The sequence below is a fragment of the Dermacentor andersoni genome, chromosome 1 (assembly GCF_023375885.2).
Source record: "Dermacentor andersoni chromosome 1, qqDerAnde1_hic_scaffold, whole genome shotgun sequence".
Taxonomy (NCBI): Eukaryota; Metazoa; Arthropoda; class Arachnida; order Ixodida; family Ixodidae; genus Dermacentor; species Dermacentor andersoni.
Window position 1 is genome coordinate 38725297 of NC_092814.1, and position 22570 is coordinate 38747866.

A 22570-nucleotide genomic window follows, 5' to 3' on the forward strand; every position below is an offset into this window, starting at 1 on the left:
TTGAGATATTAGGGAGTAGAGAGTTTTAAGTTTTGCACATCTAAAGTTAGGGGATACAAATGCCTGGCATGCAAAAGAATGCAAAAAGGTATACAAAAGAATGCAAGCTGGGCTTGGGGCTTTGCAGATGCAAATACACTTGGTTGTGCGTCTTTTAATTCCTTATGAAATTACCCAGTGTTGGACACATTGTTTCAAATGAGACTTTTTGCCTCCATATTAAAGTATGGGTACTGGTTGGGGCATGTGAAGCCTACAGCTAATGTCACATTACGCATTGTTGTCTCTAGTTATAAACCGTGCAATTTCTTTTTCAGAAGTTGTCAAAGGTCACGGTATGCATTAGTATGTCCATATTTGCATTGGCTATTGCTATCACTGTTCTTCGCTTTCAACAAAACTGTTCTTTTTTTCTCTTCTTGATTTTTCATTATAAGTCAAACATTTGCTGATATGCACATTTTTTTATTGCCCCACTAACTACAATGTTGTCTGCATAAAAGTGGACAAGGTGGACAAGCATGAAAGCCGTACTTTGTACACATTTGCATGCAGATACACAACCTAGAGAAGGAACGGCTCGAATACGAGCAGACGTTGAGCAAGCTCAAGGAAAAACTCAACTCCTTAAAGCAGGAGATTGTTGACCTGAATGGGAAACTTGATGAAAAGAGGAATGTAGAGCTTCAGCTAGAGAGGTAAGCCTTTTTGCTCATTTTCATATTTGTTGTGGTGCCCTAAGGTGTCTTTTACTAGACCAGGTTCATTAACTCCCTGTAGTAAATGGAAGTTTGGCACCTTTGAGCTATGCAGATATCTGGAATAAATTATGATAATAAATTCTTTTGAACATTGAAAATGCATTATTAAGATTAAGACACGCTGATACTTGCTTGCATAATGTACCATTGATAAAAAAATAAGGTTGAGTAGGCAAAAAAAAATGGGGACATTTATGCATAATTACCTGAAAATAAAATTTTTTTACAAATAAGTATCATGGCCCTTTGAACTTAACAGCAAATCTACAATGCATGTAGCAAGATCTACCAGGCTGAATTTTTGTGCTTTCTGAAGCTATATCTGTGCCCACAATGTTGTTCCAACTGCCTTAGTGCTCATCAACGCAGGCTTCTTATTGGCTCCTGTATAGTACATGCTGCTACAGCATAAATAAGTTGCACCAACTTGTGCACTGTGCTCCTGCCATGTAAAGATCCAGTACCACTCATTTTGTTAACTTACACCCATGCTGACATACTTTTTTGATGGAAAGGGGCCAAGTATTATTTGTGTAATGCATCTGTTTTAAATGTTGTGTAATCTAACTGAGCTGAGATTTTAGTATCCACGCCAAGAGAGTAAATCATGTTATGCAACTAGGTTGGCCTGGTAATGCGGAGGTTGTGGATTTGGCTCGCACCATAGGCTTTTTTTTTTTTTTTTGTCACTTTCATTTATCTTTACCTTATCAGTTCTACATTTCAATTAAAACGACAACAAATTTCTCCTATGGTTTCCTTGGCTTCATTCTCTGTTGGCTTAATAATGTTGTGACTAACAAAAATCAGGCCCCTCGGTTCCCTACATTCTTCTAGGTTCACATAGAGTTGCGCAAGCATTGGAGAGGTTGTTGGCAGTCGCTGTCCACTTATTAAGTGAAAGACAACAACCATCATTATATATAGTGTGTTGTGACATCTTCAGACCATCTAATGTAGGCAAGAACCATTCAGAGGGATTCTTCCACTGCTTCTTGGTTCCCAAAACTCCATTTGAAGGAAGTATTTCACAGGAGTCAACATCTTGCTGTTTGGCCCACTTGTTAGAAGCCAGAAAGAACTTTGAAGTAGATCCCATTTGCAACAACGCAGCTTTTCTTTACGCTAATGGATTGCATTCATTCCTGGTCAAGTGGTGCATTTAGTAAAGGCGGACTGTGGCTGTGATGATAGTGTGTGTGATAGCACGTGAGAGGTTTTTGTCAATTTATCTCCTGCACTGTGTTACATGAAAGCCTGTGCACCCTATTTTTTTGTCAAAGGACTAATAATAGCAGAAGTTATCTTCCTTAACATACTTATTTAGCAGTTGACTGGAAACCTTCCATTTGGGCAACACTCCGATGCTTTTTCTCTCAAGCAGCTGCTTAAAGGGACTCTGAAGGGAATTTCATTTTTGTGCTTATGTTTTATGGCACATCATACAAGTTTCTATATGCACCATTCTGCCAAAGTTTAAAGCTGTAAGTTATTTATGCAACTTTATTGTCATTGATATGAACTGCAGCCAGCCACTAGTCAATAGCATGCATGGGTTCGGTTGACACTCATATTATCGGTGACCGTGCCAACGTTCAGTGCAGTTATTGTTCATTCCATTTTCATAGATAGCGTACTCACACTGTATTTATATCTGTGATGTTAAAAAGAAGAACGCTGGAATAAACTAGTTCCAGCAACAGCTTGCTGATCAGTAGTTTTATATGAAACTTGGTATTGCGTCTTATCAGTGCTGTGCTGTATGGCATAGACTCTGTAGTGCCTTGACTCTGCACCATGAAGTCAGTTTGAAACCATGTGACAAGATCTGTTGTGGAGGAACATGTACATGCAGGAGCCTGAATTTGTATGCATTAAGATAGTTTGTGAGAATGCAGAAACAACAGTCCACCCATCGCCTTCTGTGTGCACTCAGGAAAGACATTGCGCGAGGAAAAGCTGTGTGGCCAGGTACTTTTTGTGCAGATGTCTTCTCATCTACTTCTATTTTCTGTGATGCTAGTTAGCTTAGCCAATGTAATGAAGCAAGCCAAACGCACCCTGCAGCTTCAGCAGCACCTACTGTAACATATATATATTGCAAGCTCCTTGCTCACGATTGGCTGTTATCCTTGTCATTGAGAGTGTGGGAGGTACAAACTAAAAACACCAGACCACACTTATGCTTGTCAGCATGTGCTAGTTCACTCCTAGGTGCCGCTGTGCCTGCTGCGTCTCGTGAGGAATGGCAATTAGCATCTACAACAGATGTGCACCAGCGCATACTCACAACTGCCAAGACGCCTTGGCACACATAACTTCGTGCTTCAAAATGCACAGTCTGGATTTGGCTACTATCCATCAGGTGCAGGAGAAAGCTGGACTGGAAAACATGTGCGCTTCGAGAGAGCATGCACGCATAGTCCACCCCAGCCATGCGTGTAGCTGCGTAGCTTCCGCGGCTGCCGCAGGTTGCCATGACACTCAGACAACCGTGCTCTCTGACCTCTGGGTGACATGGCTCCAGGCACATAGCAATGCGAGCCAGCCTGAGTGCCCATATCTGACTGGTGCAGATGTCTGCGCTCGCACATGCTTTGATGCGCACAAGCTGTCGCACGCCGTCCACCAACACACATAGACACGTAGACGCAAGCTTGTACACGTTGGCGAGCGAACATGTGGTCTGGGCGTAACCCTGAAATGATTTTGACAATTTTGTACAAACATACACTGAAACCTCATTGATTCGCCCCTCGTTAATTTGGAAAATCGGATAATTCGGTCTCGTCCTCTGGTCCCAGGAGGCTTATGCATTATTTATTGCAATGAAGCTCTTTAATTCGGACGTATTTGGCCACACATTGATTCGGACAACTCTCGGAGCTCAGCGAGTGTAGAGCGCCGCAAATGTGTGATGCAAAAGAGCAAAAACGGTGTTAGCGTTCACCAAAATGAAGTGGCGGAGTTTGCATCACCATAGTCATCAGTGGAAATCGTACATCAATAACAGCAGCACCAGAATGCGTCATGCTTATTTGTGCCTTTAAAGCCTTTCGTCTTGCATTTACCGCATCACTAGCACTGCAAAAAGAAGACGAAGACAGTTGGTTACATGAGTGTTTAAATGGCACCTGTATATACAATATTAGCTAAGGCTTCACGGAACTGTTCATAATTAATAAGGCCTACAACTTCGGCGGGAAGATGGTTCCAGTCACGCGAGGTTCGCAGCTGGAATGATTGTGAAAAACTTTTAGTGTTGCATGACAAAATACCAACTTTGTACTGATGATCAATGTGACTGGAAGCTTACCATTAACGGTAAGCTTCCAGTCAGGAGCTGGCAATGTCTGCCCTATATGATCCAACCCATTTTTATTCTTCTGTGAATTTCCTTCTCATGATCAGGGTTCCCTGTGATTAATTGACCTAGGTAAACATACTCCTTCACAGACTCTAGAGGCCGACTGGCGATCCTGAACTCTTCTTCCTTTGACCGGCTATTTATCATTATCTTTGTCTTCTGCATATTCAACCTCACTCTTACGCTCTCTCTGTTAAGGTCCTCAATCATTTGTTGTAGCTCATCTGCATTGTTGCTGAATAGAGCAATGTCATTGGCAAACCGAAGGTTGCTGAGATATTCGCCATCGATCTTTACTCCTAAGCCTTCCCAGTTTAATAGCTTGAGTACTTCTTCCAAGCACACAGTGAATAGCATTGGAGAAATTGTGTCTCCCTGTCTGACCCCTTTCTTTATAGGTATCTTCCTGCTTTTCTTGTGCAGAATTAAGGTAGCTGTAGAACCTCCGTAGATATTTTCCGCGGTATTTACGTAAGCATTCTGTATGCCTTGATTATGTAATGCCGCTATGACTGTTGGTATCTCTGCTGAATCAAATGCCTTTTCGTAATCTATGAAAGCCATATAGAGAGACTTATTATACTCTGCGGATTTCTCGATAACCTGATTAATGACATGGATGTGATCCATTGTAGAGTGTCCCTTCCTGAAGCCAGCCTGTTCCCTTGGTTGACTGAAGTGTTGCCCTTATTCTATTGGAAATTATCTCAGTGAATATTTTATATTATACTGGAAGTAAGCTAATGGGCTTTTAATATTTCAATTCTTTAACGTCTCCCTTTTTGTGGATTAGTATAATATTTGCATTCTTCCAGTTTTCTGGGACCCTTGCAGTCGATAGACATTTCGTATAAAGAGCCGCCAGTTTTCCAAGCATTGTGTTTCCTCCATCTTTGATTAAGTCGACTGTTATTCCATCTTCTCCTGCCGCTCTTCCTCGTTTCATGTCTTGCAAGGCCCTTCTGACCTCATCGCTAGTTATAGGAGGAGTTTCTGTGTCCTGCTCGTTACTGTTTCTAATTGAGGTATCCCGACTCCTCTGGGTACTGTACAGGTCAGTGTAGAATTCTTGCGCTGCTTTTACTATATCTTCGAGATTGCTGATGATATTACCCTGCTTATCTTTCAGTGCATACATCTTGGTTTGTCCTATGCCAAGTTTCCTTCATCATCATCATTTATTGACCCTTAAGGACCCTTTTCAGGGTATTACATAAGGGGGGGGCAAAAGCATCAAGAAACACTATGGTCATTATTATACAATGGTTAACTCATTAGTATAATGGTAAACAAAACTTAGTATACATGCTAGTAGACGTCGGGCAAGAAAAATTTTTAAAAATACAAAAATAAAGTAAGGTACGAGCCAGAAGTAGAAATGGCAACACAACCGGCAATATAACAGAAAAGTGAAAAAAAAAGAACTTAGACATTAGAGTAACAGCATAGTACTGGTAGGTTCTCACTGATTTCAGGCTGCTAGCTTCTCACTGATTTCAGGCTACGCCCATTTTTTACGGCTTCTTCAGTTTTTCTCACGTTATAGTTTCGAATATCACTTATTTTCGCCTTGTTGATCAGTTTTGACAGTTCCGCAAATTCTATCTTATCTCTTGAGTTGGACACTTTCATTTTTTGTCGCTTCTTTATTAGGTCCTTTGTTACTTGGGAGAGCTTGCCTACTGATTGCCTTGGGGCCTTGCCTCCCACTTCAGTTGCTGCCTCTGAAGCCAACCTAGTTACCGTTTCATTCATTAGCTCTATGTCATCGTCATCTCTCTGTTCTAAGGCTGCATACTTGTTTGCAAGTACCAGCCTGAATTTGTCTGCTTTTACCCTTCCTGCCTCTAGTTTGATCTGTTTCTTCTTGACCAATTTTGCTCTTTCTCTCTTGAAATTGAGGTGAATCCTAGCCCTTACTAACCTATGATCACTGCACTTTACCCTACCTATCACTTAGTAGTATGCAGTAGTGTAGTATGCATTTGCTTATTGTTTCCTTGATGCCCTCGATAATTTGACATTCAGCTAATTTTGTCATTATTTTTATTTCGGTTTCATGAAATTCAAATTAACGAGGTTTTACTGTACAGAGTCACTAGGACAGGTCCTTCTGATCATTAGGGGATGCATTTAAGCTCTCTGCATAAAGCATGTAATTTATTATAAAGTTTCAAAAATGTACATCAATACCGATTGCAGCGGCACTGCTCCCCTAAGTTTCCACCTGCCCCTTTATTCAATTTATTAATTTATTAATTTATTCAAGATACCTTACAGGCCCTAAGAATGGGCAATGGGTAAGGGGAGCTTCAAAATTTTACATACTATAAGGAGCGTACAATTATACAAATCATAAGAACACTTTGTTAATAATGATACAATGAAGGATCCAGTTTACAGAAAGTCTAAAATCCTCAGAGCAAAAAAGACTGGAAATGCAGACAAGAAGTTAATTAAAGTAAAAAATGCATGTTTATGTCGTGATGGAATCTTTCTTAGTTAGCTTCTGCTACCATGATATCGGGAAGGTCGTTCCACAAGTGAATGACACGTGGAAGCGCAGATGAGTTAAAATTGTCTGTTTTACCATAGATGCACGTGAAAGAAAGATGATTATGAAATCGTCGTTAGGTGAAGGAGAGACTTGCAGAGTTATTGGTGATGGCCTTGGTCCGTGAACGTACTTGTGAAACAGCGATAAACGTGCTACATCATTGCAAGTGTTCAAAAAAGGAATTGATAAATAGTTTTTAATTTGCGTTATGCTTGTGTTGTAGTTGTAATATTGTGAGATGAATTGAACTGATTCTAGCATAGTGATTAAATAAATGTAGTGAGGGGACCATACTGAAGAAACAAATTCTAGTTATGGCACACAAATATTAAATATGCTAATGTGCATACATTAGTCGGTGTCTTACACAGGTTTCGGCGTGAATAGCCAAAAGACAGGGAGGCGTTTCTGCAGACGTTGATATACATAGTCCAGGAAAAGTTTGATGTCACGGTTGCATCTAGATATTTGAACGAAGTAACTATAGACATAGCTTTGTTATTATATAGTATGAAAAGTTTGAATGGAAATGTTTGCAAGGGAAAGACACTACATTTATTTGGATTAAGCGATAGCCACGTGCTACACCAACTGCTAATAAGGTCAAGAGCATTTTGAATTTTTACGTAGTCATCAGTACTAGTAATCACCCGGTAAATTATACAGTAGTCAACAAAAATTATATGTTCGCTGGGATATGTGAATAACGTAAGATGTGTTATTCGGTAAGTCGTTAATATAGATAAAGAAATGTAGTGGACCGAGGACATTGCTCTGTGGCACACCAGAGAAAACGTAAAAGAGTGGGGAGAAAAAAAGTTTTAGCAACAGTAAACTGCTGCTGATTGGTAAGAAAGTTACAGATCCAAGATAGCATTAGTGAATCTATGCACAAGGAAGATAGTTTAGAAATTAGTCAGCAGTGAGCTGCGTGATCAAAGACTTTTAAAAAATATAAAAATATGCAGTCAGTCTGCAGGTTTTTGTCCAGGTTGAAATGCAATTCAGTCGTGAACTCAAATAGTTGCATTTCACACGATAAACCTTTCCTAACTAGCTAATATAGCAGTATCCAAGTGTATTCTACTTTGCTGCCTGTGTTAATTTTCAGCAGTAGCATAATCACAAACATGTTGTCATTTTTAAATGTTTAAACTGGTAGAGCGCAGCTCTTAGGTACCTGTTCCTGCGTTAAGCGTTGGCCTCCATCGGCGTCGGCCCTCAGCTTAACCGAGCGAACCATCATAGCAAAGCAAATGCAGAGTGCAGCAGTGGATGAAATACAGTGATAGCAAAAAGAGTGCGAGGAGGAAAGCGGAGCAGGAGGGTGCAACTGAACCATGAGGTAGAAAGCAGAGGAGAAGGGTATGGCGAAAGCGTAAAAAGAAAGGCGTAGTGCCGCGCAAGATGGGCTCTGCGGCAGCGATGGCTACGAGATGGCGCCAGAGTAGCACGTGGCGTCTGTTCACCGATGACACCACCGATACCATATATGGAAACAAAGCACTCCGTGAGCGGAGATCTGTCTGCAGCAATGGCTGTGAATCGCGCTCACATGTCAACCATGCACCACACTTAGCTCTATTTACAATGTGCCGCATGAGACACATCGCCCACGCCAGTTAATATATTGGGAAATGAAAACACATCGCATTATAGAGTATCGTAAACATTGGTGAATTTTTTTTTACACTTGGCTACAGCAAGTTTGACTGGTTAAACTCTGCACCACCAGGTGTCTGCAATGTGCAGTCCTCTCACGTTTACACGAAAGCCCCATCATCACAGTGGTAGTAGTATGAATGGGCTTTAGTTAACGCCGCTGACTATCCATCAAAACACCCAGCACACCTTTGTTTATCGAAATGCCAGACACGCACGGCACTGCAACAAAACGCCCTTAACGCAGGCTACTTAGATAGCTTTCACTGGGGATCAACGATCAGGCGAATAACGGAGAGGTTGGAGTGGCTTCGCATGCTGACACCGGAAGTAGACGACACGATGTCAGATCATGATGCAGAGCCAGTGAGGGCAGAGCTTAGCCCGAGTCGCTTGGCGAACAAGTTGAGGAGAAAAAGCATGGCTAGGGAGGAGGGTAACTTGTAATCATTTGTAGCTCTCTTAATATGATATGCTTAATTTGTGACATTAATGTTTTACTGTACCTGTACCTTACGTGTCTGTCAAATTTGTCCAAACCATTTCAGGGACCCTTTAAGAGTGACAAACTGTTCTGCTACCTCAAATGCTGACTGAAAGTTAAAAAAAAATACATTTCCTGGATGTGCTGCTTTTTTTTGTAACCAAGGCTGTTATTGGGTATGGGCTAAACTAAAAGGTAAATAATGCTAAAGGCCAAAATTTCCTTATTTCATTGCATCATAAGAAAAAAACCTCTTATAAAATCCTATTTTATAAAATCGCAAAAGAACACCCTCTAATTTGGCCCCAAGATAAGCTTTTGAAATGCAGAACCCTAATCACAGCCATTGATGAGCTCAACTCATTGAAGATTAAAGCATAAAAGGAGCTGCGGACCTCACAAAATCTTTATGTTCTTTTATCAGATGGCAAAAAAGTTCAATATGGTGAACTTTTGTTGCTTTGAATTTTTTTATGAGGGAACGAGAGGTCGCAATGATAAGATTCAAAGTAAAAAGTGGTTGACAGTATATTGTGTCATTCCTTGTAGTCTTTAAGTTGAGCAGAGTGCGAAAGACGAGGAACAGAAACATAGAAGACAAAACACCGCTCTCTTTCCGTCCTTTATCTCCTGTATACTGCTCCAAGTCAAGGATGAGTTGTTACCAACAAGCTCGAATGTCGAGGCTGCAAAATTCCTTAGGCGTCATTGGGGTGCTTTGGCAGAGGAGGTGGTTGATGGTTTTTTCAGGGTTGCAGGGGTCGCATTGGGGGAGCCAATCATTCTAATGAGGAAGGAGTACGAATCTGTAAAGGCTAACTCCAACTGAGGTGTAATTAAAAAAAAAAAAAAATTATTCCTGTGTTTTATGTCCCAAAACCACAATATGGATATGAGGCATGCCATAGTGGGGACTCCAGATTAATTTTGACCACATGGGGTTCTGCACCCAGTGCACAATGCACGAGCATTTTTTGCATTTTTCCCGCATGAAAATGTGGCCACCGCAGCTGGGAATCAAACCCACAAACTCATGCTCAGCAGGGCACACCATAGGTATTAAGCCACCACGGCGGGTGTAGGTGTCTGTTTCTTTGTTAAATTCTTTGCTGAAGTCGGAGGCACTTATTGAATTTCTCATGCATTACTTGCTCACCTGTCTTACTGATTGTGTGTTTTAGTGCTGAACTGTCTCTTTGAGCACACTGTGGGTGGGCTTCTGTGCAGGGAGCGAGAGAAAGTGGTCACTTCGCAGCAGGAAGTAGAGCGACTGCGGCAGTCAGCTGCCGAGATGCAGGCTGACATGGAGGCCTGCCATCTTAAAGAGGGAGAGCTGCTGGAGTTCACAGAGCGCCTCACCACCAAGAGCGTCCAGCTGCAGTCGGAGCACAGCCTCCTGGAGCTCAAGGTGACCAGTGGGCCCACTGTCTGCTCAGCAACACATGCATTTGCCAGCTTGCCTGTTGCGGAAGTCTTTGCTGTTTGTTGGCTTTGACTTTTTTGTCTCTTAACTGTGTATCACAAACTCATGCGAGGAAAGGGTTAAAAAATCAAATAATCCTTTTATGGCAGATGTCTTGGTACACAGGGCATGCTTCTAGCGCTGTACTTGTTATCAGTGTTGCTGGATTATTCTTACCTGCTGCATAAAGTGATAAATCCTTCAAAAAATTGTGTTCAATTTCAAGGGTGGGGATAGAGGAAAAAAGTATATCCAACAGTCTGAGTAAAACCACTGATGCACCAGACATTCAGTTAAGCCAGTGGCTTTTCTGCTGCCGCAAAAGTTCAGAGGAACTAGAACTAGAATTTGGCAAATCAATTCTGTGGAAGCCCGCAGGGTGCAGGAGGATTCATGAATGATTGTCATCCGCCCGAGTGTAGCAAGAAGCTACAAAGGAAAGCTACAAGGTTAAAGCTACAAGGGTAATACCCCTGCCACACGGGCACAGAAAATGACATTAACTGGCTAATGCCTTAAACTTTAATGTCATTCGCGGGGTGCCACACGGACATGCTTAATGGCATTAACGCTTAATGCCATTCGCAACGTAGTGCGTTCTCGTAATTCACTTTGCCGTCAAATGCGTACTCTCGTTCACAATGTCTCCATATTCTGACGTGACTAAACTAATTATTAGTGAAGAACAATTAATATATTCTTCACTTTCTTTATAAAGTTGCTCTTTCTCGCGGCGTAGTGCGTTCTTACAATTATTACAACTCACTTGGCCGTCGAATGCGTACTCTCGTTTACAATGTCCCCGCCGTGGCCGTAGTGACCATATTGTCATGATATTAAGCAAACTTGTAGATAAAAACAACTAATATATTCTTCACTTTTTTAAACGGAGCTCTTTATTTTTGTAGAGATCAGCAGGCGATCTTGCCACTGCTCACGGCTACAGCACTAATTGTGAGTGCGTTAGCCAGGAGAAGCTGTTCGATTGCACGGCGGCGGCTCCTTGCCTTGTTAGCCTCATACTGAAGCCTTCAAATTTCACGCCGATGAAAATTGGAGCACACGGTCAAATTCTTCAGGATCGCTGCTGGAGAGCTTTGAAGCTGTGAGTGTTATTTTTCCCAATTTCAATGCTTTGGCTACGCTATAAATTGGCCTTCGAGCTAGCTTTGGCTTCAAACAGTTCACGGCTGGGTGCAACAATGACATTCATGAAGTAAACTACATACAATACGCCGATTAATGTTTCTCATGCCATTTCTTAAACATCTGCTCCCTAGATAACTGTTTGTTATTGTATTACGATTGGCAAGCAAACTTAACCTTTTCACTGCAGCCATCGCAACGATTAATGTCATTAAGTATGCGCGTGTAGCAGCGATCGAAATATAATGGCATTAAGGAACTTAAGGTCTTAAACTTGTAATGGCATTACCCTCCCCCGTGTGGCACAGGTATAAGCCACGAGGGAAACCCATGCAGGTTTCTCAGAAAGAAAGCTTCGCAACTGGAGAAAAGTTCATCCTGATCCAGGGATCAAACCCAGAACCCAACGTCTTTCCAGGGCAATTGCTCTACCAGTAGGCTAGCCAGTAGTAGTAGACTGCAGAGCAAGGTTGAATTATTGTACACATCAGGTGGATGACAATGGACCTTTTCACTAGGGTGCCTGAATGGTCTCCCTCTTGCCGCCGTTCTGTACAGGGTGGGGACAACCGAGTCGTCTGCTCCCTACGGAATGCACTGCCGATGCGCGCATATAGCATTAGTTTTTTGCAACCAAAGGCATTTTGCACAATATAGAGTGGTCAGAATACGTATGTGTGTGTTCGTAGACTGTTTGCACACTCAAACTACATTAATTTAGTTATTGCACGCTGTCTCCTATGACCGCAACTTATCACGCTCCTCGGTGGCCGTGTGGCTTGTCAGCCGCTCGGTATAGTTTTTCTCTTTGTGTGCTTGGGACCAATTTTACATGGTTTAAACCTGCCTTCTTTCACCACCTATGGTGTGTACCCTTGTAGCTCTAACAGATCTGATGGAGGGAGAATCAAGGTTTATTATCAGATCGCTTTTTTCTCTTAAATTTAAGCTGACAGTGAGTGTGAAACTGCGTCCACATAAATGAATCTTGTGTTCTTTATTTTGCACGACCATTGAGAGGAAAGAAAGAACTTCTTATAGATCTCTAGGAGGGTAGGAAGTGAGAGTAATTACCATGTTGCTACTGTTGTAGACCTCTTGCATTTTTGAACTTCCTTTTTATATAAAAGCGTCCAATAAAATTAGCAGTGGAGGATCGCAGACCCATTCCACATCAGTGACACCATGTCTCGTATCGCTCTGACAATCATCATTTTCACTGAGAATAACTCCTTTGCAAAAATCAGAACCTTAATCAGCTCAAAGATCACAATACTTCTTTTATTTGCACATGTGGTATTTTATCATGAATAAAGGCAATCTCTATGAGCACAAAAAAAAATATAATAAAATAATAAAGTGTTCTGAAAGAAAAAAGCTACCAATGCACACAATAAAAAGCCAGACCAGTTTTTTCGGTCACTGGAGGCTCGCCCCACCACGTTTTGCTTCCATGTTTGTTGATGCCGTTCGCACCACCATGGCGCAAATGTATGTGAAGCCTCAGCCTTGCAGAACTCGAGATCACGCGCTTCTTTACAGACTTGCTGTGCTCATGGAAGGTCTTCATGCAAGGGCGCACCATTTTCCTCATTACTCAGTCACAGCCTTCAAAGGGAACTTCAAGTGAAGCAAGCTCTCAGTCCAACTTATGATGCTCCTGAAATGCTCTTCACATGATTTCAGCTTCAGCAGAACATTCTCACTTGGATATGTAAGGTTGCCACCTTCGTGTCTGTATTCTTTAAGAAGAGTCAGGTGTGCGTGCTCACTGTCACCTGAGCATAACAGGGCAGTGTTGCACTGCTCACATCCTGCCAACAGCTGGCAGCATCCCTTTTAAAAGAAATCTGCCACTGTAGAATAGGATGTGGCATTCATTTGTTTCAAGTTCTTTGATGAAAAAAATTTCAGTCATCGATGACATTGGCCGCCACTTCTCCGCACTCTTGTTTACTTTTTGTCAGCATGACAGCAAGGTTCCGCCTAATCTTCACAATCCATAGCAGCTTTCTCTTTGGTTTTGTCGGAAAATGGTAAAGTTTCCAAACCATTTCTGGAATTGTTCGTGCACATGGGCATGCAGCAGCCAATCATTTCACCTAAAAAGGGAGCCACCAAGCAGCCGCAGCTGCTTCCTCGCATCTGTCACCTTGCAAAGTGAGATCCACAATGGTGGCGACGGTCAGGAAAGACCGGTCGAGGCGGCGAGTACCCCTTCAAAGAATGTCCCCACCCTGCATGGAGCGGCGGCGAGGGAGAAAAGGCGCCAACCAGTGTCTCTCTTGGAGAAACCATTCAGACACCCTCTTTTCAAAAACATGCAGTGCCGCACTTTTCCCTGGTGGCACCTTTTGGCAAGAGGGTGCGCCGGGCAGCTCTTGCCAATACAAATGTAAATGCGTTGTGCAAAATGTTTTCCTTTTTTATTTTTTTATTTTTTTTTTTCTCGAAGTTTTCAGTTGTCTTTCATGGTTGTCAGTTGCGAGCTGCTATTGTCAAGCATTTGTCAAGCCTCTGTCAACCTTTGTCAAGCATTTTGTGATTATTTTACTTCCTTAAAGGACAATCCCGGTGTTTTTAACCAAATTAGGATATTGGCATTTTCAAATGGCATTGACAGTCCTGTCACTGGTAGGGTGGTTCAATTTGCTTAAAAATTCATCAATAATTTTAAATAACCAATAAATGAGATACCAAACTGAAACTGGTAGCTGCTTCGTGTGACGTCATGATAAGTCGATGACATCAGATCTTACGCTACCGTAATGTAAACACTCAGAACGCATGCTAAACACGCAGTACACGTGGCGCTAATGCCAAGGAAGCGAAGCTGATGATGTCTGCTGACAACACAGGGATCTTTTACAGATTTTCTGAAGTAGACAGTGGCAATTTCAGCAACGATTTCAGCAACAGTGGTGGTGTAGTCTGTCATGTCACAAGCACAGGGTGGCCAGTAAAAAATCGAGTCGAGAATGCGACCAATCTTTAAAATTGATTTCCAAGAAAACTAAATTACTTGCAACCATATTGCTTGGCATAGATAATCAGAGTGCAAAAGAGAACATATATTCAAAATTTTATTAAGATCAGTGGAAATCGAAAAATTGCCAGAGTTGCCCTTTAAGCATGCCACAGAAAAAGAAGAAAGGTGGCAGGCGAATGTGCTGTGTACCCGGTGAAATGTTCGACAGGCAACAACAACAGTTGAATAAAGGAGGTGTTGTGGTGAGGTCACTTTGCCGCATCATCGTTCTGCAGTGTGGTGTAGTGCACACAGTGTGTTGTTTGGAAAAGTGAGAATCACAGTCAGCCGATCTTGTGCGTGAACACCTCCCAGCATGCCCTGGCAACCCCAATCCATGGACAGCACCTGAGATTCTGTACTGCGCAACCCACTTTATCATAGTCTCAGGTCCTAAGGCCGGTATTACTTTTATTTTCATGTGCTGTATGATCTCACAATACATGTCTGTATCGCAGTGAAGCTTACATCAGCCGTTATGGAACACATACAGTCGTAGAAAAACGAATATTGCGCTTACTGTAGCTCCGTTCTTGCTAAAATTCTTTGCAAACATCAAAGGATGCTTCGTCAGACATAAGATGCAAGATTATAGATTAGTGGGGACATCTTTAAATTTCCCGCACCAGCTCATGACATCATGGAATTCAAAAGCATTGAATTTGGTCAAGATAACTTTCTTTAAGGGGTCCCTCACCAAGTCTGGCCATTTTGAGCTGACAAGCACCGTGCATACAATGCGCACTAACGATCATGTCTGCTAAGTATTACATCGCTACACGCTGTAGAAAGGGCTGCAATTTCATACCGGATGCCGTTTGCCCTTCTCATCTCGGGTGCCGTGCTCCCAGCCGGAGAGTCTACGTACATTGCACAAGTGCGCCTACCTACATCGCACTGCTATGACGTCGCTCATAGTGACACGTGACTTCGAGAATTATTCAAAGCAACATCTGTTATTTGTGTAATCTGTTGCTTCAGTAGACGAATTAAAGTTAAGAGAAATAATGTGTTCTTGCGTGTTCTTGTTTGCGTGTTCTTGTTTGCATGTTCATGCGTGTTCTTGTTTTGTCTACTTATCCCCACGTCATGCAGTCACGCACGCAGACAACTAAAGTATGTCATTTTCTACAATGTTTGAGCGTGCGATCATGCTCTGTGACCCGCTTGTGTCTGCCTCAGTATTCACGTAGCACTGACTTATACCGCTAGTCAGGTACCGCTCGTGGACAGCGTGCAAAATCATCTGCTATGCGAAACAAGACCAACGCAACAGCTCATGTGCGATGCCGTCAGTGGAAGTGCGCCGCACAGTAAAAAAAGCGAGGGGAAAAAAAATTGTGGCAGGGCCTGTTACATATGCATCATGCAATCCTTGAGCCCGTGTATGAGAGAATACAGGGAAGGAATTTCGCTTGCGGAGGCTAGACGGGGCAAGTGGAGACAGTGTCTCTCTTGGCAGTGGCCCTCACCTCCTGAAATCATGGGTTTGCGGCACCGAAATAATTCTATCTTGGCTATTCATGAACCATTTTGAAAAATTCTTGTGGCAGGACGCTCTTTAGAGGGCATGTAACAACTTCCATCACATAACCGAAACTTTCTATGTGGTCTGGTGAGGGTCCCTTTAAATAATGAAGGGCTACATTGCACTTCACATAAACTAGGCTCAACCCAGCAAGTTTTGCAAAAATTTCCTGCACCAAAATGGCACAAATATGAGAAAATACTTCGAAATCTGCGATCTAACACTTATATGCTGGCACTTTGGCTTCAACAAGAATTTTAGGGAAGAAAAAGGATTGGTCTTCGTTTTCCTGCAGAATCCATGAAACTTTCATATGCTGAACTGGTATTAAGCAGGTGGCAGAACAGAATCTACATATGGCTGCACCTTTCCACTATTCTGTGTTTCTAAAGGCACCCCCACATTTGACCTAACTTTTGCCATGGTGAGAGCGCAACATCTAATTCACAATGTATACACAAAAACTGTCCTATAAACTCAGGTTCTACAAGCATTCAGGCATTGCACCCCCCTCCTCTTCCTAACAGAGTTAAAGAGCAGCTTTTGTTGTTGGTAGATGAGTTCCAAATTTTACCAAGAGTCTCCAAGTAAATAAAATAAAAAGGTGTGGTTGTATGGTATAGGATGTTATCATCTTGGCATAAGTTTCGGAAGCATCTTCTTGCATATAGACCCTCTTATGCAATTCTTTTTACTTCAATATGATAAGGTAGTTCAATCAGGATACTTTTTTCAATCTTTCCAAATTTTCTAGAAAAATACTTTTTTATTCGCATTTTCTTTTATGCCTTCAAAAGTTTTGTAAATTTCACATCTCCTTGTGCTTTTATAGAACATACCAGAGCTACATAGCATTAACATATCAATAAGGCCAGTGTTTAGTCCACATAAATGTATATGCACAGCATAGCACAACTGCTGTGCTGCCTTACTTTAGCAAGAATGCCAAGTTAACCAGAGTCATGCTCATAGGAAAGCTGATGAGCATGTTGCATAATTCGCAGGATGCATTTGTGTATAAAAGTTGACTTAATGCAGCATTATTGAGGACTCTGTTGTTACAGCAGCCTATTTCTATGCACTTATTTTATTTATAGTCAATTTGCATAGGTTGCTGCATGGTATATGAGTAGCTAATTGAAGGGTGCCGGCATTTTTCGTATGAGAATTGTGTAAGAGCATTATAGACATTGTGCTCCATTAGTCAACATTTACACAACTGTCACTGTAGTAAGACCATGGCCTGGCTTTCTACACATAGTCCTTGCCGTGTCTTTTACTGTAAATCACGTTACTTGAAATGTAAAATGCTTCAATGTAGGGTGTTTGCCGTGTAATGGTTATTTTTCTGTATTGTTTTTTTTTCTCTCTCTCTTTTCATATGGTGAATGTGTAGGCCCAGAACCTGGAAGAGCAGAATGGCAAGCTGACACAGGAAATTGCGCAGCTGAAGAAGCAGAATCGAGACCTGGTGAGCCCTGTGCCCACTCTTGTCTTCTCATGCTCTTTTTGAAGTCCTACATTATGCATTATGCAGACAATTACAAGTAAACATTGCATTTATTTTATTTATCTCCTTAATGGTTCCATTTCAATCATAAATATTATATTATATTGTGTGATGATCACGTAATGACATTATTTTCACCCTTTAGCTCTCCAGTTTATGTCTGGGGTACTGTAAAAAAAAGTTAAGCCTGGCTTGGCCCTATGGTGCACATCTACTCTCTCAATCAGCCCAGCTCGATAATGGCCATACATAAAACTAAGTGTCTGCTAGCCAAAAAATAGGTAGCTTATCTACTGAATAGCATAGGCGCCATCTGTTGTACTGCCGTAAGAAATGGCAGTATAGAAAATATTATCCAAAACAAAAAGCTGACTATCGTTTCATTCTTGACACAAGGTTATCACTCCTTCGTAACCTCGTGTACACAACGGCATTACTAACCTGGTTGAGCAAGAAACAAAACATAACTCTTATCTTTGCAGACGTTTCTTGCAAGAGCTACAGCCAAAAGGTTTTATCACCGAGTAAAATTTGCTTAAAAGCACAAAGCTAACATATTTCTTGTGTTCATTTACAGGCATTCGTTGTAGCAAAGTGTTGTATGCAAAATTCTATCACTGAGAATGCAGAGCCCTGTATTGCCAACACTGTACTGTAGCATGGTGGGAGGGAATTTATGGCTTGGTTTGCACACATGCAGCCGTACGAGTGGTATTCGCATTTTTCTTCGCTTGGAGTCAGGCCCACGTCCAGCCCAAGGGCAAAGCAGTGCAAGAAGGTGGTCCAATTCTGGTGCGCATGCATCTAGTTTAAAAAACTGGGCACTCATGTGCTGAACTGGTGGGCCTGAGCCTGACTCCAACCCATGGCCCTACTATGCTTTCCTACTTGCGTATTCAACTATATTGTTATGGGGATGTTGCGAGTATAGAAAGACTATATTTACAATATATATACAGGCTGAGTCAGAGTAGTTAAGGTGGCTGACCACCAACAACATGCAGCAGCCAGCGTCTCCGATCTTCTTCGTTCTCTCTCTTGTTTCATCCTTCCGTAACAATATTTTGAATTTCTTTGGCAGAAAAATAGCTGGAAATAACAATCCTACTGATAGTGAGCACTGCATTTAAATACCATTGTCAGGTTTAAATATAGGCCAAGCTTATAAATATGATCTTTGTTTGCCTCCTGAGTGAAGAACCTGCTGTTAAGCCTGGTTCATTATGTCAAGCAAAACAAGCAAACTACTTTTGACGATATGCTACAACCTGATAGGATGAGTACAGCTTGGGCTTGTGTGTTAATTAATGCAGCCGCACCACAATGCCTGCTTGTTCTGAACCTTAATAGACAAATGGTGTTCTGTTTTTCTTGACTTTAGTTATGCCTCTGATAACTGCATAGTATTTACATGCATAGAGCTGGTTGTATAGGTTCTTGTTATGGCTGGCTTACAAAAGCTTTTTTTCAATATTTGTGCACATTGTTCTGTCGAAGTTCAACCATGTGTTTACGTGAACAGCTTTAACTCTTTCTCTACTACTGACAAGTACAGTGGGACCCCGATTATACGACTTTCTCGGGAGTGCGAAAAAGTGTCGTAAAATGCGGCCGTCGTAAAATCCGAACATAAATTATGCCTATAAAAATACTACTTATATCGCGCGACGGATTTACGAGAAACTTCAATGCAAACTACTAACATACTCTGCAGGGCTTGGAAACCTGAATTACCAAAAAAGTAAATGCGACAAGAATTAATGCTGCAGCACAGGTACCAATCATGCTTTATTCAAACAAACCTTTACGGAACTCCACTGCCCACTGGCGCAATTCCCGCCAGCTGGCGCGTACTTTAAAAAAAGTCTGTAAGTTTCTTTTGGACCTTGTTTGATCCGTGAACCAAGTACTCTCGCTTGAGTTGGGCAACGTCCAAAAGGAGGACCTCTGCGGCGTCGCGTGAACAGATGAGGTTCCAGATGCCGTCTATGTGCTGTTGCACCTTGGCGAACGTGGTAGGCACAGGCACAGAATTTGTGGCATCGTCGTTGTCCTCGTCCGATGTCGCAGTGGTGTCGGCACTAGGCAAAGCCTCCTCGATGGCGTCATCCAGCGACACCTTGCCGTAGATCGCAACATTGTCGTTGGCCTCCACGTACTCGGCGAAGGTCGTAGTGAGGTTTAAACCATCGAAATCATCGTTGGCGAATCCTGCATCGGCCTCGAGCGGCATCGAGGTTGTTGCATCCCCAGCAGAGGAGACAGTCTCTCGCTTAAGCGATTGTGCTTCACAACATTGTGTTCCACGAACTGGCAATAAAATGCATAGCGTCGAGCACAGTGATCTTTTTTTTTTTTTTTTTTTTTTTCCGACTCGCTGCGCTCCATAGCCGCCAGCCGACGCTGCACTGACCTCTTCCGGTACGCTTGCTTGACGCACTTAATGATGCCGGCATCCAGTGGCTGCAGCCGGCTTGTGCGGTTGAACGGAAAAAAAAACAACCTTTGTGTTCCTCAGGCTGGACATATCGGGTGGGTGGCACGGTGCATTGTCCACGAAAAGCAATATTTTCCTCGCCTTAGCACCCATTTTGTTATCCAGCTGCTGCAAAAAAATTGCTGAATAGAGAAGACGTCATCCACGCATTTTTGTTGAAATTGTAGCTGCACGGCAGCGTCTTCAAGTTCTTAAAGCACCGTGGTGTTGCAAACTTTCTAACAACGAGCATGGGCAGCCTCTCGGAACCGTCCTTGTTAGGACAGAATAGTGCCGTCACACACTCTTTACTACGCTTGCCACCATGGCAGCTGTAACCCTTAAATGCAAGGATTTGCTCGGGCTGCATATAGCAAAAAATACCGCCCTCATCGGTGTTGGAAATGCGCAGGGCTTGTATGCAGTAATCATCTGCGGCCGTGACTCCATCCACTCGTTCACCATCGAAACGTCCACGGAAGTGCTTTCTCCACAGGAGCGGCTGTACACAATCCTTTTTCGTTTTTTAAAGCGATCCAGCCACCTGTTCAATGCCTGAAAGTCGTCAATGCCCAGAGGCAATGCCACAAGGTCCACCTTTTCTTTTAGAATGGCGCCGTCAACGTTGATTGCAGAGCTCCGTGCTGGATGCAGCCACTTGACGAGAACTTTTCTAACTTCTCATGCTGCCCTTCTTTGCCACTTTCCGCTTGAGCCTGAACTTGATGGCATTCTGCAATATCACTGCTTTGTTTGCCAGGATCGTCTTAAGCGAAGATTCGGGTATCTTAAGGTCCCGGGCAATGCTGGCTTTCGTGGCTTCATGCCGCTTTTCCGCTTCCTTGATAATATTCAGCTTATCGCCGAGCGACAGAACTGTCGGCTTTCGGGACATCACGCTTCGCGTTCCTCCACACAACTCAAAACCTCCACTGAACGCTGGTTGCTAGGATTACAATTAAGAACACATGCAATAAACCTAGGCCTCTCCACGCTAACTTGTCTGCGACCTGCTGCTGGGAAACCCAACACGAAGAGAGGCGACGCCGCCGAGAAGAGAGGGAGAAAGGGATTGTGGAGAAGAAAAGGCACTATTTCAGCACAGCGGGCGTCGCGGGCGGCTGCTCGTGGGGGGGGAGAGAAACGCTTCCCCAATGCGACGAGAGGCAACGCCACCGAGAAGAGAGGGAGAAAGTGATTGGAGCAAGGAAAGAGACCCGCGGCACTTTTCTTTCGTCCGCCGTTCCATCCCGCGCTTCGCGAGGCTCGTCGTATAACACGGGTCAGGCGTAAAATTGCGTCGGATAACCGGGGTTTTTAATGCATTGCTTCTATGGGGACTTCGCCGGAACTGCGCTAATCTGTCGTAAAACCCGGGTCGTCACAAAACCGGGGGACGTATAACCAAGGTTCCACTGTATAAGTAGTCGTCACCAAAATTTGCATCAACGTATAGATCATAAGGAGTATAGTCATCATGCAGCGGAAATCTCTGGGAAATTTGGTACACTTTTTGTCATTTCTTGTGGTACAGAAAGTATTAATGAAAAAGCTGCTAAATTGATTTTTGTATGTTTGCATATCCTGAAATCTGGGACGTAATCTTATGCAGGCATCTAGCCTTGAGGCTGAGCAGAAGCAGCGTCAGCAAGAAACACAGCTGCTAGCACGCAAGCTAGCTGAAAAGACCAAAACAAGTAAGATTCCCGGGCAGTCCACATTTTTGTCAGATGAAATTCTACAGGTGAATGATCACTAGAATTTCATCTAATGCAGGATCGAGGCTAACTAGACACGAGTGCCTTTGCCAGTCAAGTGGGTTTTATTTGCTTACATGCCCTTATGGGTTCAGCAGAGTACTGTGTTGGGTGAGTTGGTGCATAGCTAAACTGACATACTGTGGTGTAAAGTAAAAGATCTGAGGAAAAAATTATTCAGAAAGAGTGCCAAATCTAAAAGGCTGCTCAGGTTATGGGTCCTCACTTTAAAAACACATCTAAGTATTTAGCTTTGCAATCACTAACAGATTTTTGCAAGTTTCGACAAATCTAGTTTTTTTACAATGAGCTGCAACAATACATTAGTCAGCAGATGCATTAGCCTTAGCAGGTGAAGAAACTAAGTTCTCAAATGCGAAGGAGGCCTTCTCCAGAAAAAGGGATTGAGACGTGACAACAAAGACACCTTCTTTGTTGACCTGAAAACCATATGATGGTCTTTGAAAAAAGTAATGACTTTTTCGATTGAAAGTATCAGGTTGAACAGTGTTCTGATTCCTCATGAGTGAGTCAGCACCCTCAAGAAGGCAACGCTTGCAGTCTTCATCTTGAGCTCTCAGAGAGACGCTGCAGTTCAGAGCTGAGCCGGAAGTTTACGAGGTACCTTGGGGTCAAAGTAGTATTTTGGCTCTTTCTGTCCCTACCTTTTTTTTTCTCTTGTTTTTTTTTTTTTTTTCCACGCTTTGTGCTACAGTATGTAGCGTTAGCTGTGTGCTTCTTGATCTACAATTTACTACTCAACTGAAGAAAAAACTAAATTAGGGCAGGTAGGCATGGTCTGCATTCCTCTGCCATGTGCAGTGGGGTGCTG

At 42.7% G+C, this 22570-nt stretch overlaps 1 protein-coding gene across 4 annotated transcripts in view; it reads left to right on the top strand.

Annotated features, from left to right (window-relative positions):
* LOC126545252 (coiled-coil domain-containing protein 186-like) overlaps positions 1-22570 on the top strand; it is a 142087-nt gene that overhangs the window by 48561 nt on the left and 70956 nt on the right. For all 4 annotated transcript variants that reach the window (XM_055061332.2, XM_055061331.2, XM_055061333.2 and 1 more), the window contains exons 8-11: positions 556-698; positions 10059-10239; positions 17392-17466; positions 21594-21678. In XM_055061332.2, coding sequence (XP_054917307.1) covers positions 556-698; positions 10059-10239; positions 17392-17466; positions 21594-21678 — 484 coding nt within the window. The remainder of the gene's footprint in view (positions 1-555; positions 699-10058; positions 10240-17391; positions 17467-21593; positions 21679-22570) is intronic.